Below are 20,196 nucleotides of genomic sequence, written 5' to 3' on the forward strand. Positions count from 1 at the left end.
AATATACGCTATGGGTTTCGACAGGGGAGAAGACATGTCGGGGTCGAAACCCTATAGCGTCCATTTCCATCCATTTCCATAGTCTATCTGCTAGACCTCGGATACAGTACGACACACGACCGAACATCGCTATCGAGGATGTTCGGGCAAGCCCTCACTGCGAACTTCGTTCGCTTATAGTATCGAAAGAAAGCCCGAACGTCTAGCATAGCAGCAAGACCACCAATTCCAGAGCTGGGACTAGGAGCCTCACATACATCAGGGACATACATGATGTAGTAGGGTGGAGACGAGAAAACAACACAACACAGCAAAAGAAGACAAGGCCGGATTGTAAAAAGGTTGATTGGTATACATTATTACTAGTATTTAATCGTAACAAAATGTACTGAAGACATGAAGTAAGCTAGGTAATTGTATAATTCCGTGACATTTTTTCTGCCGTGTAAAGATCCAACAAAAGTACAACTTGTAAAATGTACGTCGATGATAAGCGTTGAATTGTGGGAGGAACAATTATGCTAATTTGACTATAACCAATCATTGAAGAGCTATTCAGAAAATTAGCCAATCAATGATGCACTTACTCGTAGCGCCATATTTGAATTACTGTAGTTTGTAATACCTCACAGCGTAACAACAACAACGTTGTGTCATTTCCTGCCACATATTTCTTCTATTTCAAAGACGTATATACTTATATTGATGACAAAATGACACAGCAAGTAGATGTGATGAAACTTGAAGGGATGAAGCGAGCTGATTTGCAAAAATTGGCCAAGCAAGTCGGCATCAAAGCCAACATGAAGGTACGTGTAATCGAATGTTTGCTTGGAGGCGGAAGCTGTGCAGCTAGCGTTGTGTTACTGTTATAGAACTGGGACGTTCACATTTTGTTTACTGTTTCCTAAAATGTACACATGTCGTGTAAATCATAAATGGAACCACTTTATTGCCGCATTGTAACAATGATGCATTCAACAATATCAATGATCCGATCGTCATGGCCACACGATTTGTGCAGTTGTTTATTCCAATTTATGACAAGTTTCCATCCACAGGCACTTGTTTCTCGAGATGTATCACTCAGAGTACAATAAAATGTCGATGATATTGACGTATTTAGCCAACTTTATTATGTTCAAATTACACTTGTTTCTATGATCATAGAAACAAGTGTAATTTTACCCTAAAACATGTCAATGTTATCGATATTATCGACATTTTATTGCATTCTGATAGAAACATTCTGATCGGGGGGGGGGGGGGAAGCGACTGTGTTTCCATCCATATTCTCTGTGTAACGGTAGATTGCATGCAGCGGGGATACCATACAACTGTAACTGTCGCGACCGTAGTAATTATGATATATTGCATGTAACATCACTTGTGAATTTGACTCGCACTCTTGTTACTGTAGGCTAGCTATATAAGAAGAGAGTGTTTGTTGATTTTTGCCATTGTGTCATCACAGTAATTTCATGGGCACACGCTGTTTGCCATGCCAAAAGACACGTGTTTCCCCTAAAATTCCCGAGATATTCTGGTAAAATAACATTTCACATATTATCGGCCAAAAAATTCAATATTATATTCTGAAACATATCAAGAAACAAGTGTTTGTGGTGTGTGTCCATGAAATTTATACTTTTAGCAACTTTGAACTCAAGACTTATTGACACGTTATTTGTTACTTAGTCACTCTTTGGAATTGGTAAAGTTGATCAGAAGGTTGTGGTATAATCTCATGATATAGCACCATTTTTATAGTAAATTACACTCTGTTGTCTGATAATGAACACATGTATCCACACTTCAGATCAATAAATCTGGACTAATTCTCACCGCTGTGTGGTTACTTATATTTCCCCCTCCAGACTGTGAAGCTTATAGAAGCTCTCAAAGAACATTTTGAGAGAAACATTTCAGCCACAGCAAATGTTGACAAAGAAACACCAGTCAAAAAAATGTTGACTCCAAAAGTAGGAACCCCCAAAGCAGCTGAAAAGAAGGCAGTTACTCCTAAATCAGCTGATGAAGAGAAAATCACATCTGAGATTTCATCTGGAAAAAAAGTGAAGAAAATAAAGAGATCTACATATGAAGTAGCACCAGAAGTTAAAGTGCCCTCTCCAAAACCAAAAACACCAGTAGAACCACCAACACAAAAACGTAAACGCAGCAGGTCAAAAAAGAACTCACCAGCACCTGTTGAAGATGGTAGCAACAGTAGACAAGAACCTCCTGCCAAGAAAAGAAAAAGAAGTAACCAGACGTCTTCTGGTGAAGATGGTGTCACTAAAAGAAAGTCATCACCAAGGTTGGCAGCCAAGCAGACATCTCCAATAGTGGAAACGGTGGCAGCGCAATCTGACCCCGACATGAAGGCTGCTATCATGGCAGACATCAATAAGAGAGTTGAAGAAAGAAGTAAGTTATTGCACAACAAACAATTACAAATTTATCAATCTGATTCTGATTTTTCCCATTACAAACAATTCAATTATGCTCAAATTAAAAAGTATCTATGAATTATCAATTTTCACTTACATGTTGGTTTTTTGCTTTCAGATCTAGCTCACAACTTTTTTTAATTGCCTTATTGTGCAATCTCTTCCCCTGTAAACTATTCAGTATCATGTTAAGTTAACAAATATATTTTGACTTTTTTTATTAGGATCCCAGATGCAATCTACAGGTAAAATACCCAGATTTGCAGCATTTGCAGCCAGGAGTCAAGAAAAGAAAGCTGTGACACCTGGAAACAAAGATTGGAAGAAAATTCACAAGAAGGCATTTGATGATATGGAAGGCATTGATGCTTACCTGGAAAGGAAAAGGAAAAGAATGGAAGCCCTCAGCGCTTCTGCCAAGAAGGCAAAGGTAATCAATATTTTCACATAGAGTGAGAAAAATGTTATTGTGGGTGCTTTTTTAGTCTCCTAACAGATTAAAAAGGTAGCCATAGCAACAAATCTTTCAGTCTTGTCTTCACATTATACACAGTCACTGGTAAGTTAGGGCAGCAATGTACTTTTTGTAGGCAATATAAAGAAACTACTAAATGTTTCTTTCCTTGTCATTCTTTTTACTGTATGATTTCAACTACCCTATCAAACCCTTTGTTTTTGCTGAATTTTTTTATGATGGAAAACTTGATCATGGAAATGTTTGCAAACTCTCAAAGGTATAATCTGATGACACAAAGAATTAAAATTTCTATACATATTTTTTAAATAATATGTGTGGTTATTTGAAGACAGTTTGACCAACAAATATAGATAGTAAAAGGTAACGCACAAAATCGTGTGAGCACAATGTATGATTTTTCTGAAGTTTCTGATAAACGAGCAGAGAACATTGCAAGCACTCATGCAAATACCCTGAGTATGCAACAGTTTGCACTCAATGTGTCATTGGGTTCTGTCGTATTATAAGATAGATAAACTCTGGGTGTTATGCCAAAATATAAATGAATATTTACTACTCGTGACTACTCATTTTTCATTAACACTTAGCATCCGTATATCTGACATTGTAGCTATGTTTATACTTTAAACCTGTAACATACTTCATTTTTGGCTGATATCCTTTTTTTCAGACGTATGCAAATGAAGCAAAGAGTGCTGCTGAGACACTGAAAGCCTTGAAGACACCACAGTCAGTAGCTAAAGTAGGTGTCATACTTTACAACTGTGTATTTCACTATATTTGTTTCCTCTGTTCAAGACTCTTACCACAACTTGTAATACTTATAGTCAGTGTTTGTAGAAATAAACAGAGGTGAGTTGAAACAGGAAAGTACAGATAAAAGCACGAGAACTATATTACAAAATATAATATTTACAGATATAATTATAAACATAAAACTGTTTCTGAAAGCCTTTGGATATCAAACTCAATATCAGTCAGTCTATCTGTCTATGCAAAGAATCATATCTTAAAGAGACAAAGAACAACTTGTAACTTGTATCTTCATTTTCAACTTCACAGTGTGAAGTGTAGTGTACCACTCTCATATTTATTTACCCCATTATCAACCAAATTTCAAAGATTTAACAAAATTTATTTGCTTACTTTACTATATTTGTAGCATGTAAGAATTGCCAAGCCAGTGGTCAAAATTGTGACCCCAAACACAGGACTGAAGTCTCCAAAGCCATTTGTGCCCTCTGTCACCAGTGTGGATAAAATCAACACTAATTTCAGGAAGTCGGTGTTAAAGACACCCAGTAAACCAGTACTGCCACCTCTAATGACCAAATACAAAGGTTCAACACCTGCCAACCCAACCACAAGGAAGTCTGTAGGAGCAAGTACACTGCCACAGTCTCAAAGGAGAAGGTCAGCTGTCTCTAATGTTGACAGCAGGAAATCATTGGGAACCGACCAAAGAAAATCAGTCGGTTGTAAGTACATGTTTTCTGCCATAAATCATATGAGCCATTCTGTCATTAGAATCATTGATATTCAAGAGAATAGGTTCCTTGATACATGATACTTTCTTCAATTTTGCATGTGAGGGATTACTTTGTTGCAAGTCTATTTTTTCTGATGTGACTGGCGCATGATTTTTTCAGCAATATTTCAATTAATCAGATTAAGTTCCTTCTAGTGCAAAGTCTTAGTAATAAAATATCTTCCAAAATCCTCAGTTGTAAATGATCTACCGGTAGTTGCAATTTTTTTTTTATGTCTGGGTCTTAAGCAAATGAATCAAGAATATTATGCATCAAACACTATTGAATTATTCATTGGAGGGTTTGTAGGTTTACAGCCTGTTAGTATTTTTACAAAAGCTAAGAGGATCTGATTTGCTATATTTTGTTATCCCTTCAGCTGGATTAGCACCTATTACTCCAAATCCCAAGAAAATGTTTGATTTGAAGGCAAGTCTTGGAAAGCCTCTCTCCTACAAACCACATACAGGTAAGTTTTGCTAGGAATTTGCTACTTTTCTACTTTCTTGAAATAATTCCCTTTTTCTATTCTAGGTGTTACTTGTGCAGAATCTAATTAGAGAGGATAGATAAAGGGATGAGATTATCAGATAATTAGCTAACATTTCTACAGATGGTTATAGACCAAATTAGTTGTGTAATGGCAACATGCATAGATTATAGGGCACTCAAATGTGGGTTGTTGTTTTTTATTAGTCACAGAAGACCGTCTATGTGAGCAGTCATCCAGTGTGTACAAGTCAAGTAACAGATGCAACAACTTGATTTTATATATGAAAATATAGTGAGTTTGGGTATTTTGGATCTTGTACTCTAGGATGAGACTGTATGAAACAGTAGCTTCCATTGTTGTCGAAGAAAGTGATGTCATTTTATAATGAAATGTTTGCAACACCTTTCATAGTAAATATGCCCAGAGGAATATTCATGTTTTTGTCTTTCATTCAACCTTACAGGAAAGTTAAAACCTTTGGGTGAAAATGCTATCTACAACAAATTTAACAAAACAGTATCACTGACCAAGGTAAAAGAGGAGATCAAGAAACCCAAGTTACAAAGCAGGTTAGTATAGATCTAAGAATGCATCAAGTTCTACATAGTACTAGGATATGTGGGTCTTGAGAAACAAATTGAGAAATTCAAACACCAACTATAGTGTAGTTTTACAAGAAGGCATTATGTTCAGTGAAATTAATTATAGCATAATTTTATGATATACATATCCCTAACCTAACCCTAGCCTACTAGCTTGATTACAGCTTTCTTTACTGTCATGTCAGTCCTCTGTACTTTATCCTTGCCAGTTTATGGATATTTTTATGAAATCTTGTACTATTTAAATCTTACAGGGATAGCAGGAGACAGGCCAATCATCAACACAGGAAGAGTAAACGTACCAGTAATATGATGGCTAAAAGAGGAATCAAAGCCTGAATGTAACATCATTGTCTGTCAAAGGAATCTGAGCACAATAGATCTAAGGAGAGAATAGCTAATGAACTATTTGTGAGAGTTGATAAGTTTTGACTGTATGTTATATGAATGTTAGCCAATGTTACTGAAGCATCACTGCCAATGCCGAATGTAGATGGTAGGATGAGAAGTGAATGTAGTATGTTTAAAAGGAATTATTTTTATAACATTCCTGTCTTTATCTTTCTGCTCTCCTCTCTTCATTTTATATGTATTGTTATCATTTGAAGCTGTTATTTTCAGTCCACAATACTTCATTACATGTATGATCTTGTTTTAAACTGAAACTTAATTAATTGCTTTTTAAAATATGATAATGTATTCTTTGGTTACCACATACAATAGACGGCCCAGGTTTTCAAAATGACCATTTTTATAAACTTCATTTTATTTGGTGTTTGTATTATCATGAAGATGATCTCATTTTCATATGTACAATCATTTTTTTAGTTATTTATTTAATGTGACAAACATATCAGTGTTGTGCATAGTTGACGTTCAAACATGAAATAATATAGTATTTCTAAATTAAAGAAGTCATCCCAACTTTATGGTAAATATGACAGTTAATGATCATAGAAAAGTCCTGTGACACCTATCCAATCATCTGTTATTTCGGGTGTCATCTGAGGATTTGGTCAAGAGCATGCAGTCGTTTCTTAAGACTACAGTCTTTGGTGTTGGATGTACAGTTGTGTTTGACTGACAATTCAACACTTTATTAATTTAGAGCTCAGAATTTGTACTGGCTGTATAGGTGTGATTGCAAGATGTGATGTCTTTAATACATATAGATTGATTTTGTGTTTATACATAACATAGGCAGTCAGGTACTCTGTCTACTACAATGCCATGTTAGATGTGTTGGGTGTCTACACCTACATGTAAGAAAATAAACACTGTTGAGTTGCACTCAATCACACACACTTCAAGTTTGTGATGATTTCAGGGGCCTAGAGGTTATCTGTTTGTGTTTATTCAGACAAAGAATCTTGATTGCAAATAACTTAAATTTGTTGGCGCCAGTATACATGTCACTATTGTTTGTGGGTACTATAATATTATAGTGTAAACCAAAGGAATGCATTCATTCATACATGTACATACCACACATACATACAGGCAATCTTTTTGTTACCTCAGTCATTGTATATATCATGTCATTTTCTATACTTCATATTTTATAAACAACAGATATAGAACACTTTTGACATAATGTAGAATTACAGTTTTTGTTTTATCATTAAAGTGTAATCTTTGAATTAAAATAGCAGTTGTGCTTGTCTTCATTTTTTTATGAATAACAAAAATGAAATCTCTCTAATGTATGTTAAGGTAACATGGAGTTCGTCAACTAAATCTTAAGCATGGTGAGTAGTATTGCAGATAACTGACACGAGATGGGGATGTCTGGTATCTATGGCAATGATAACTGGAAACTTAGATTGGGTATTCTCGAATTATGTGGCTCCCTCTGGTGGTGGAAACTAGGCTAGGTTTGCCAGAGGATGATAACTGGAAAATATTTATCATGTTTCTTTGCAAGTACATGGTCAGCCAGACAAACAGTATTGTGACATTATTAGGATTTCATGTTTGAGCACCTTCTAATGTGTGATATTCACATTGAGGGCGCTCTTCCTCGTAAACATATCTCTTGGAACAATTTTTTACCTATTGATGTTGGTGGCGCTCTTCATTACATGTGCACGTTATCTTTGAACTTGTCAATATGTAATACTTGAAGTAAAATATCAATGAAAAATTTGAAAAAGACACCATCAGCATTTTAATATTTAGGACCCTTTTTCATTTATTTCCATTTATTTAGCAGCAATATAAAGTATTTGTAAAATACAACAATCACATTTTTAAGTTATGACATGGAAGACGCTTATTACGCACCAATGTGTGTGTGATGAAAATATGCCCTCTACTAATTGTAGATACAAGATAATCTGATTGTCTTACATGTAAAGATTAAAATTACTAAAGTATATCTATTTATTCTTTTCCAAAATTCCATGCAAAAATACTGTAGTATTAGTAAGAAGTACAAAATCTAGAAAAAGTATAAATCCATAGCCAAAATAATATCTCTAACTTACACAATGTTTATATCAATTGATTTTGATAGAAGCACCAACTATGAATTCATGCCATTATACTTTGAGTATAGACTTGAGAAATACATAACCTTGCATCCAAAGTTGTCAAACCAAAAGTACAGTTGTCTTTTTAATGAATAAAATGGCAGATTTGTAAGGCAAAGTACATGTATTGTAGAATGTTGGTGGTGGTGGGGGGGGGGTGTCAAATGCTGACTATAATAAGAAATTTTGTCATGCATGTTTATTGAAAAACAAACCTGGAAATTGTTGATGAAAACTGAAATAGTGTAACAAAAAAGAAACCCAGCAATGCAAATTCAATACTTAAATAAGTATAAATCTCTTAAAATGAAGGCTTCACCATACAAGATATAAAAAGCGTATGAAAATTAACGACCCTCTTCAATATCAAAATGAAATGTGAATTTGTGATATGTAGCATGCCACACGTACGGTATGTGTTTATAGTGAATCAGGGATATTCTATCTATAGGTTAATTTTGGCACTACATGTATTATTATTTGAAAAGTAGAAAAAATTAGATAAGTACATAAAAGCCAGGAACATAAAGATGAACTGAATATCTGCAGAAAATCTTCAAATATTCTGTGATTTTGTAGTGGTGGCACCAACATCGCCTGTCTTCTGTTCTTCTCTGACTACCATACATTGTAGTTGCATAGTTTAGGACATCTACTGTTCTTATCCAACTACGATAGCAGTATTACAAACCCAGTCAGAAGACAGACGTGGACCACCAAGGATATTATAACACTGCAATCACAGTCTATGTAAGGATTTGTACATTTCATAAAACCATTGACAGCACCATTGTAGCACAGAAATTTACAGTAACATTTGATAGTAAGATAAATACTCAAATCTTAGCAGTGTTTCACTTCTCTCAAATGTTTAAACATTGATTGATGCATTTCACTTCCCATGTGTATTTAAATATTGACTAACGCAACACTCAAATCTGAGCAGCATTTCACTTCCCTCAAGTGTTTGAACATTCTGAATCATCAATACAGACTATATGGGTGGTATCCTGATAGTCTATGACACATACACACATGGTTTTATAGTCTAACATTGATAGAGATATTAAAACTACAAGTACTGGTATGAACAGTCGGTTCTGTTCTAAAAGCTCATAAAGTGAGAAATATATCAAATCACATGAAAATGATTACTTCTGGCAAAAAAGGCCCGTCTAGTAATAGTTTGGATGCCAACGTGGTTTCTAACTAAACCACTGGTAATGATACCATATAGGAACTAGACTAATCTAGCATTAGGATTATACAATTAAAAGTGACAACATCTATTGAAATTTTTATAGTATTAGTTACTACAGTTGCAGATGATGGATGGCAGGATATAATGGAAGATATAATATTTATATATATATTGATGTATCTAAGTAACAACCAATGTCCTACAAGACTGGACTACAAGGCAAGTGTTGACATTTAACTGATGCAATAATGTACATCGGTTGGGTGTACGTACTACATAGAAAGTTTGGCAAGTGATACATTCTGTATAATGTCAAAAAACTTGTTGCTTGCACTATTATCGGATATTTCAGTGATTTGCTGCTAGTACAACGTCTTCAGCATCCAGACCGCTGGCCAACCATGTTAGCAGAGCATTTATTTGGTAGGTCTAGACCTCGATGTAGGAAATTACACAGATCTTGGCACCCAGCACAGCATGGTGGAAATGCACAGAAGAAGGCAAATAATATTCCACAGATCAGTCCAATTGGCCAACCAATTATGATAAGAAGAATAAACCATACAATACTCCATAACCAGCCACAGTTTGCCATATTCTCTGTCTAAAATGGTCGCTGTACCAATCAGTCTGTAATGAAAGTTATCACATAAATATTAGTTCACCCTATTCTATGTTATAACTTAGATTCAAAACCAATGGCTTAAGTCTCTAGACCACTATGCTATGCATATGACATTCATTTACACTATCTAGCTTAGTTCAGTACAATGTAATGAATACAAAGTTAACATGTTTTGTTGAATGAGTATTAAAACAGTCCATTATTACATATACACTGCTCTTCTCACACTATGATGTGTTGAAGAAATGGTGCAACTGATCCAATACAGTAGTCAATCAATCTACCAAAGTGTGTGTGGTCACAGTTCAACTAGTATGTATCTATTTATAAGACCAGCTTGGTATCCAGGCACTTTTGTAAGTAGATGAGAAGACTGTACAGTGTCTTGAAATGGACACAGTTCCAAGCCAATCAACTTGAGAAGTGTTTCATTTGTCTTGTTTAAACATAGACATAGGTATGTCTTGAGGGCGCTCTTTTAATGGCTCACAGTTTGTATGTAGATTACAGGAGCCTTTGCAGCAGAGCTTCACAACAACAAATCCCAAAGTCTAGTAGATTAATGTGGTACCTTAGCAATGTCAATAAAAAGTTATATAATTATTACATATCATATATGGGTATTGTCAAAGTTGACAACACCAATAGAAATACTTCTGTTTCCATGGCAACAGTGTCCACCATATTTGTTCACAACATTACAATATGATGTTCTGTAAAACGTTGTTAATAGTTCTAGTAATCTACATTCATATGATATCAAACCTTTCAAACTGGTTTGGAGTTCTATCATGTGTGCACAGTGTTAAAATTTAAAGGAAAGTTTACCCAGACAACAGTGTGACTTGTAAGGACAAGAAAGATGTTTGCTTACTGGTTTATACTGTTTTATTGAATGTTATTATCATTTCTAAAGCTTTTATCAAATGTTACTCTGTGATATTACTCAAATTCCCCTGTGTAGTTGCAGAAATTGTGATGTTACAGCAATTATGCAACAAAAAGAGCAACAGAGAAAAATTGTCAAAAGTGCCTGAATATAGCTCAACCTGATGTGATGTTACAACCTCCTAACTTTTGACCATAGACAGTACCTGTGCTTTATTAGACTTTATAGACAAGCAATAGCCTTTGATATTGAACTTACTTTGGAAACTACAGAATTGGTATAACCAGAAAACACACATGCCTAGTGTTGTAGTGGTGTATCCTTGCATAAATAAATAGATAAATAAATAATGATAGAAATAAAATTGAAATATTCCGACATTAACCATAAACTACTGGTCGCAAAACACATGTACAGTACAGAACAGTACAGAACAGTACAGAATAAATAACATATGATGAGTGCTCTTTGTAAAAGTCAGTAAGTTCCACTTACAACACTTTGAAACATTCAAATGTTCAGCTGATCTGTTCTTTGACAATCTACGTTGCGGCATATAGACAGCACTGTCTGTGGTTTGCACTAAATGCATAAAACAATTGTTGCTTTGTGATAGAGAAGTACTAAAGTTTGGAGAAATGATGGCAAAAAATTGGGTTGCGGAGGCCACCATGTACAGCAGCCTCGGTTATTAAAAGAAATCTCAAAAAACAAATAAATACTGTAAGTCTGGGCTTCTATGATCATCTTTTAATAACTAAATAATAAAAATTACATCATCATTTAATAAACAAATTTAAGCAGAATTAGTCAGACTGATTGTAACTGCTATCAATGTTATCCTTGACACACTGGGAAATGATGATTTTTCAAACTAGTCCTAGCTACTGACTGTTATATCACAGCACTTGCTATCTCAGAAGAGCACTCCTAGTGGCCAAACTGTACAATCTTTTGTCTTTCTCAGAACTGGAATATGAAGTATTGTCAAAGTTGTAAAGTAGCAAATATTTGATGAAAAAAGCCAGGAAATGTTTAAATCATGTGAAACATATACCCAGGTGTCATGTATGTATTCTTATTGTAAATTATCTAATCCATGGTTTGACTATTTTTAACGTGACTGGGTGGTAACTTGAATGTCCATATTGTACAGAACAATAAACATCCCTGAATAGAATGTAAGATACATCATGTTGTTAAGTCGTATCAGGATCCTTAACCACTGATTGCTGGCTGATAGCATGGCACGAATGCTGTATCTTACAGACTAATTCCTGAATAGCTCCAGGCAAAATCACATCAAATGAAGCTAAAACCATTTATAATGATTTACCTGTGTGTCATGACAATGTTACAAATGACTGACACAAGAGAAATAAAATAAAATCTCTCATATGATTTCATCATTTCTGAATAAAAAGTGGAAGTAATGTTGTTTTTTATTGTGATGTATGATGACAGGTTATCGATATTTGATGACTGCAGTCTATATCATTTCCTCTCCACTGGGCACAATAATAATAAGTATTTTATTCATGTGTCTATCAATGCCACTTTTACATCATAAATAACAAATTTCGTTCAATTTTATTGGTGATTTGAATGATTTAATAGCTGAAGTTTAATTATTCATGGCTGGACAGTGTTATGATGAACAATGACTACACTTTGTGTAAAACATCAATTAAATTAATTGATTTTACAACCAATTGATAAATGGTACAAACTGCCAGACAATGCAAAGACCTCAGGAAGTGAATTACTTGTAATCTGGCAATGCATGGTCATTATTTATAAAAACTTGTATACCAACTTGTATGTCCAGGGAGGGCCAACTCTCATGGTTTCAGTGTTCACACAGGAATACCTGGTGGAACCTGTGTTGTTCAGTAGAGTCAAACTGAACTATACTCTTCTAACTTACGGCACAGTAAATTTAATCAAACTGGGACCAGGATTCAAATCCCAAATGCATGCAGTAGTAAGATGCCAGTATTTTAACAACTGACAACTCTAATCTGGAGAGTCCTAAGTAAACAAAATTAAAATCAGACGATATGCCAAACTGCCATAGTTCACCATATGGTTACACACATCTCACTTGTATAGACTCATGAACAGTAAAATGCTGTATATTACCAATGTCACAGTAAAATGCTGTAATTACCAATGTCACAGTAAAATGCTGTAATTACCAATATCACAGTAAAATGCTGTAATTACCAATGTCACGGTAAAATGCTGTAATTAACAATGTCACGGTAAAATGCTGTATATTACCAATGTCACGGTAAAATGCTGTAATTACCAATGTCACGGTAAAATGCTGTAATTACCAATGTCACGGTAAAATGCTGTAATTACCAATGTCACGGTAAAATGCTGTAATTACCAATGTCACGGTAAAATGCTGTAATTACCAATGTCACGGTAAAATGCTGTAATTACCAATGTCACGGTAAAATGCTGTAATTACCAATGTCACGGTAAAATGCTGTAATTACCAATGTCACGGTAAAATGCTGTAATTACCAATGTCACGGTAAAATGCTGTAATTACCAATGTCACGGTAAAATGCTGTAATTACCAATGTCACGGTAAAATGCTGTAATTACCAATGTCACAGTAAAATGCTGTAATTACCAATGTCATAGTAAAATGCTGTAATTACCAATGTCATAGTAAAATGCTGTAATTACCAATGTCACAGTAAAATGCTGTAATTACCAATGTCACAGTAAAATGCTGTAATTACCAATGTCATAGTAAAATGCTGTAATTACCAATGTCATAGTAAAATGCTGTAATTACCAATGTCACAGTAAAATGCTGTAATTACCAATGTCATAGTAAAATGCTGTAATTACCAATGTCACAGTAAAATGCTGTATATTACCAATGTCATAGAGTATATGACAGGAAATACTAGAGGTCAGTCACAATTAAATCGACCTAAAAACATGACCTCAACATTTAGTTCTAATATATATGACTTCATCTGATTTTTAATCTTACCAGCTAGTACTACCAGTATATAGTATATTTACAAACAACTGAGAGTAACATATGTTGACAAAAAGTGTGTGTTAGAAACCATTTATAGACACCATGCATATATGTACTGGTAGAATGTGTAAACAGGTGATAACAAATCATACCATGGAAAGTGGATTTGTAGACTATCTTCTGATCAAATGGTAAAGTTATATATGTCAAGTTCACTATTGTTAAAGACATTATCAGAGTTACTGTCAAAATGAACACATACACACAAGTACACACATAAATATATCTTTCTGACTTCATAATCAAGATCATGATTTTATTCAATGAACGTCGTTGTGTACAACTTAATCTTGTCACAGAAGTGTCTTTGGACTTTCTAAAAAGACAGAATAAGAACTCAAGAAAATTGTTGAAAAGACATGAAATACACAAAATGTGTTTCCATTCAGATAAATTAAGTTGTTGAAAAAAGCGTTTAGTGTCTCTGTGACCTGGCATATACAAATCTATAGCAAACACATATTTTTAATCTGGATTTCATTTAGAATGTAACATGCAGTCAATTGCAGTGTTCTACACATTGTGATGATGCCAAAGAAAGGGTGGAGCACATTGCATCAATTTTACTGTCTAGAGTCTACAGTCTACAACAAATTATTAACTGATCTGAAATGTCCAAATTTTCAGGCTATTTTAGCTCTTTGAGTCTCTTTATTATCACCAAAACATACTTGCACTAAGTTCATTTTGAAAGAAAGAAAGAAATTAAAATGTTTTCCATTTTATTTTGAAGAAAATAGACGATGGAGAATATCTATCAGTCCAAAGTAACTATATTTTACAGTCCCCCATAGAGTCATAGACAACGTTCATTTCATCTAGTGACAAGAAAATATTTTGTCACCATTTAGATTCAAATGTCCTTAAATATTAAAATATCAATATGTCTATACAATATTTATGTCATTCTTTTGATATAATTCCCTTTTTTCCCTTTTTTTTCTTTAAAATTTAACATTTGTACAATGAATGAAATAGTGAGGTTTTTAATTTTTTTTTTAAATTGTCAAATTAAATTTTCCAACACAAAGTAAAATCTCTATTTCTCAAGGTGCAATATCATTATGCATACACCCATGTGATTAATTTCAATTTCAATCACAAATGACTCAATTATTGATTGAAAGACATCCATCAGTAATGCGAATTTTCCAAGATTGCCTATTTCCATACATTTACTTTGATAACCATTTTATCATGTAGCAGTTTTTTAAATGTCAAACTATACATCTTTGTAAGAATAATGACAAAACCTATCTGAGACAAGTACGACCATCTTATTAAATGTACATTTCCTATCAGAAATTAATTCTTCCTTTGTCTCATCTTATCTTAAATGTCAACTGTTCTGTTGGACACTATTTCACACTAATGATCATTCATTACATGTAATATGAGAATGCCAGAAAGTGACCTGATGTCTAATATACACGGTTATCTAATATCTTCATCTAATTAAAGGGTATATTTCATGCAAAATGTTTATGATTTTATAGCTTTTTTAGGAAATGTATAAACTCTGACTTTTAAGGATACCCAACAAAACAAGGTGGTGATGTCACATGACTACAAGTCACATGATCATTCATGTATGAACTTGATAATACCATTGTTCAGACTCCCCATTTTCATTTGACATGTAAAGGGCACAAGCTGAGTTTATACACAGTTTGGGGCATAATTTTTGCTGCATACTTAAAAGATACACTCAGTATTGTATTTACTGAAGCATACTTAACCATCACTTGAAATTGACTGAACTCAAACCAGGTATTAAGATATAAGTTATAAATGATCCCATGATGTAATTTATTGTATGTGTAAAAATGTTTAGGAAATACCTACTATTGTGTAAGTATAAACTCTAAATTTAGATGTAGGAAAGCTTCAGCTTTACAACTAGTCTGTATAAAAACTGCTGTACATAAATAAATAAATAAATAAATAAATAAATAAATAAATAAATAAATAAATAAATAAATAAATACAGATACTAGACAATGTTTCATTTTACTTTAATCATTATCCAAAGTATTCATTGATTTATACTAGTATTTCAGATTTTTATAGCCATGATAGAATGAAAGCTGTTACAATGCAACCATCCTCTCCCACTGACAATTAGAAAGAATTCTCACTGAGAACTGTTTATCAGGAAAAGGTTAATGTTTGCACACAATCAGTTTGACAGGAGTGTGGCTAGACAGAATATGTACATGTGTGTCTAGACTGAATCTGTACATGTGACCAAACATGTGTCCATGTGAATTAATTGTGATACCAAAACATTTATTACATAATATTAACAATTTAGACCCATGATACAACACAAATATATACCATAACTACACCAACTTGAATTATTTACATAAGATATATGTGTAACTTCAGATTTCAATTGTCATTTTACAAACCTGCAACAATGAGGTAATTTTCAAACTGTTATGATTCTGATGAAAGTGTCAAATATTTCATGTCAAAACACTGAGAGCACATTTGAATTACAGTGCAGTACTGTCCTTTTAATACATATTATCTGTCTCTCTAGTAATATGAAAATGTCACATTTCATTATTATACAAATAAATAAATCCATAAAAAGATGAAGACAGAATAAATATATAAATACTTATAATAATCATAAATAGATACATTTCTAATATACTGTAAAAGTACTTTCAGGTTCTTTAAAAAAAAAGTGATTTCACAATTTATCTGAGATTTAAAATGACTGCACTATCTTTCAATCTTTGGATGGAGTCTGTTTTTCACAGTATTAACGTTCCTAATTGATCATTACTGGAATAAGAGTGGCATGCATGTAAAACCTAAACTCACGGTATACATCAGTCTAGTATTAAATACAAATCTCAAAATGGCATGCAGGTTTGCAATTTACTGGTATGTGCGTAGGGACGCGTAGTATTTCTTAGATTGATGTTTTCATCATCTACTGGCTAAATATAATAACGTGTTGACTTGAATATATTTCCCCTACCTGTATGGTAAGAACACTAGTTATCTTCTAATATAGAGTGTACATTGATACAATGTAGTAACAGGATTTGTGTGATTTTTGTTCCTGTGGGTATATGTACATTTCGTCATTTTCAGAGTCACATGATTGATATAATTTAATGGGTCATGGAATTCACTGATCAACCATACATTTTGTAAATATTTCTGACATCACCATGACAACTTTTCACACCAACGACATGGAAAATTTTATCAAAAACTTTTCAGTTTGTATGAAAAACGCCTACAATTCATAAACATTGCAAAGGGCAGTTGGCTGTAGTTCAGTGAGAAATTGTTGAGTTAATGTTAGAATTAAATGCTGATGTTTGATTTTCATCAAATTGTACAGACCATGTGAAAATATAGTTGTAAAGGAATGAATAATGCCCTTAGAAGTGATAGTTTATTGAATGCTGGCACACAGTCACAGTGGAATGTATAAAAGTGCCACTGATTTTTTATTACCATTTTGTTTTCTGCTATCAAAGATAACAGATTTTCCTTTTCTCCCCCCAAAAATGTTCCAGTATTATTTAACGTTTACTTCCTGATATTAAATTCACACCCATGGTATGAAGTAGAAATAGGTGCGCAGACACCTTCTAGTGAGGGTCACATTTATAGTTATTGCCAAGCTGCTGTGTCCTTCAAATCCAATCATAAAAGTTCAAAGGTTACAACAGGAGGTGGGTAGAGGCTATAAATATGCTACAAGTAGCAGCAATCACTAAGGGTTGCTATGTTTCTTCACAGCAACAGTTCTACTGAGTGGCACTCTTTATGATTGCTACATAAAATATTCATACAAGAGTTGTCAGAGTTCTTAGCAGAGTGATTTCTGTCCCACCATGTTTTCAGCACATAACAGCGGCAACTGTACTCCTTTGAGAAGTACCTCACACACCTGTTTACAACAATCTATACACACAGAAAATGGTAGGAATACTATGTAGAACCAGTCCAAGAAAAAAGCTACTGGCCAACCAACAAATATGAGGGCAAAGAACCAGAATATTGCCCATAACCAGCCACAATTAGCCATTTTGTAGATGAAATGTCTCCTGCAAAAAATAAAGACATAGCATATTAGTGTCCAGTATAAATATTGTATGACTATGAAGTCATAATCAACTTGCATACAACTATCATCATTGATTCAATGACATCATCAATGTTGTCTATGACACCATCAAGGACCTGATTACTATGACATCATCAGTGGATTTCAATGACATCATCAGTGGTTTCAATATATCATCAATGACTTCAATTATATCACCACTGCTTTCATTTCAATGATATCAGTGGATTTCAATATCATTAGTGACTTCAATGACATCATCAATGACCTCAATGACATCATCACTGATTTCATTTCAATGACACCATCAGTGGATTTCAATGACATCATCAAGATTTTATTTTTATGACATCATCAGTGGATTTCAGTGACATCATCTTTGATTTCTATGATACCATCAATGACTTCATTTCTATGACATCATCAGTGGATTGCTATGACATTACTAATATCTGTAACTTCATCATTAACTTCTATAACAACAATGGATTATCACTGATTTCTGTGATGTAATCATTGATTTCCATGTCTTCTCCATTGATTTGCATAATATAATAAATGAATTTCTATGACATCATTCGTGGATTTTATGACATCATTAGTGAATTTATGACATCATTGCCAAATGGTTGAATTTGTAAAACAGGTAAAAAAAAACAAGTTCTTGAGATTATATGGAGGATAGTTGGACAATATTTGGTAATACATGCATATGTGGAATACTATGAATATTCATAAATGATGGTGTTTGGTACTCTTTCAATAAATATTCTTTGAAAACTAGAAACATCTGACTACCAGTAACAGTATTATAGTTTGCATTCATAGTTATTTACATTTGTATTTATGTTTGCTAGTAATAAATATATTCCCATAGATTGATGTGTCAATGCATACAATATTATATAAAATATTTCCATATATTAATCATGCAACAGCTGTTTTAGATTAATAAAAGTAATCTGTAACCTCAGTCTATTAAATATCTGTACAAATGTTTTATATTAATGGAGTGAAAAAAAGTCCAGTTTTCCTTATGTGCTTAGGATAATAAGTGTAACAATTTACCAAATGTGTACATTTCTGTCATGTGTTATTCATCAAAGGTGAACATGGGCATAGTAGAATTTATTAGGCCATAAAATGTGAGTGGCTATTAAAGTCTGGTATTTGCCTGCATATTGCAAAATTGTGTCATATATTCATCAAATCTTTCAATACAGTAACTTGTTTAGCCTTGAGAATATTTGATCTCATTATACTGTAGATCAGAACTCTGGAAATAGACCCTATGTATAGTAATGGAGGTTAAATGTATATGTCCATTGTGTCCTTGAGATTCACAATTTGAAAGCTGAAAGTCAAAGAGAAGAACACAATACAGTCTACATGCAGGGGAATTCTTTCTAGCTACATCATACATGTATATGTGGTTTAGATCAGGAAGGGCGTGATGCTCTTGTCAGGATGTACTGGGGAGACACAAGCAAAGATAACCTTTGATGAATATATTATAAAAGCAGTATTTTGATCCTGGTGACCTCCATGTTGACCTCATGACATCCAAGATGGTGACACCATGACTGAAATCAACACTCCCAGTGCAGACTGACTTTATACAAAACAATCGACTAGATTTTCCCGCCAACACTACAAAATAAATAAGTTCAAACTAATTTTTTATCGTATTTTGAATTATTTTAGAGCAGATTACCGAACTACATTCGTCCAATGCGACATGTATGACATATACCAATGGTGTGAATAAACACCACCTACTATTTTATAACGAAAGACAAAAATTGTTGGCAAATATAACATACTATTCTGACATACCAGCATACCAATTATAATACATCATTATTTTCTATTTACTCTATACCATTGTCATGACGCCCTCCTGATTAGGCAATTAACATATGATAGTAATTGAACACGGTTGACCCAGTTCAACAAGCTATTAAGGGCAATATCACTTTCACTTGCAATTTGGGTACGGAAAATGTGGACGCGCCACACCCATCATTCGCCGAAAATACAACCGATAACGGATGTAGCACAGAATTCGAATCAACGCAAGACACTTCATTCTTGAGCACTATATTTGTAAATGTTAGCAGCCCCTGTATTAATCGCATTTAGATATGTTCAGCTTTACTTTGTTTTATTTCGCGTCTAATAAAATCGACGAATCAAAATTGGTTTCACAGCAACATCCGTGAA

At 33.7% G+C, this 20,196-nt stretch overlaps 1 protein-coding gene and 1 long non-coding RNA gene across 2 annotated transcripts in view; one reads left to right on the plus strand and one right to left on the minus strand.

Moving 5' to 3' along the window:
• The first annotated feature begins 240 nt into the window (after positions 1-240).
• LOC144453729 (nucleolar and spindle-associated protein 1-like) lies at positions 241-6,004 on the plus strand. The gene is made up of 9 exons (XM_078145070.1): positions 241-341; positions 688-809; positions 1,878-2,430; positions 2,678-2,883; positions 3,602-3,673; positions 4,094-4,409; positions 4,840-4,929; positions 5,417-5,522; positions 5,810-6,004. The coding sequence occupies exons 2-9, from the start codon at positions 714-716 to the stop codon at positions 5,892-5,894; spliced, it is 1,524 nt and encodes a 507-aa protein (XP_078001196.1). The 5' UTR covers positions 241-341; positions 688-713; the 3' UTR covers positions 5,895-6,004.
• A 2,234-nt stretch (positions 6,005-8,238) lies between these two features.
• The window catches only part of LOC144451151 (uncharacterized), a 12,467-nt gene continuing 509 nt past the window's right edge, over positions 8,239-20,196 (minus strand). Inside the window, exon 2 of the long non-coding RNA XR_013482285.1 lies at positions 8,239-9,917. This is a non-coding gene — a long non-coding RNA (uncharacterized LOC144451151). The remainder of the gene's footprint in view (positions 9,918-20,196) is intronic.

This window comes from Glandiceps talaboti, chromosome 2 (assembly GCF_964340395.1).
Source record: "Glandiceps talaboti chromosome 2, keGlaTala1.1, whole genome shotgun sequence".
In the NCBI taxonomy this organism is placed as follows: domain Eukaryota; kingdom Metazoa; phylum Hemichordata; class Enteropneusta; family Spengelidae; genus Glandiceps; species Glandiceps talaboti.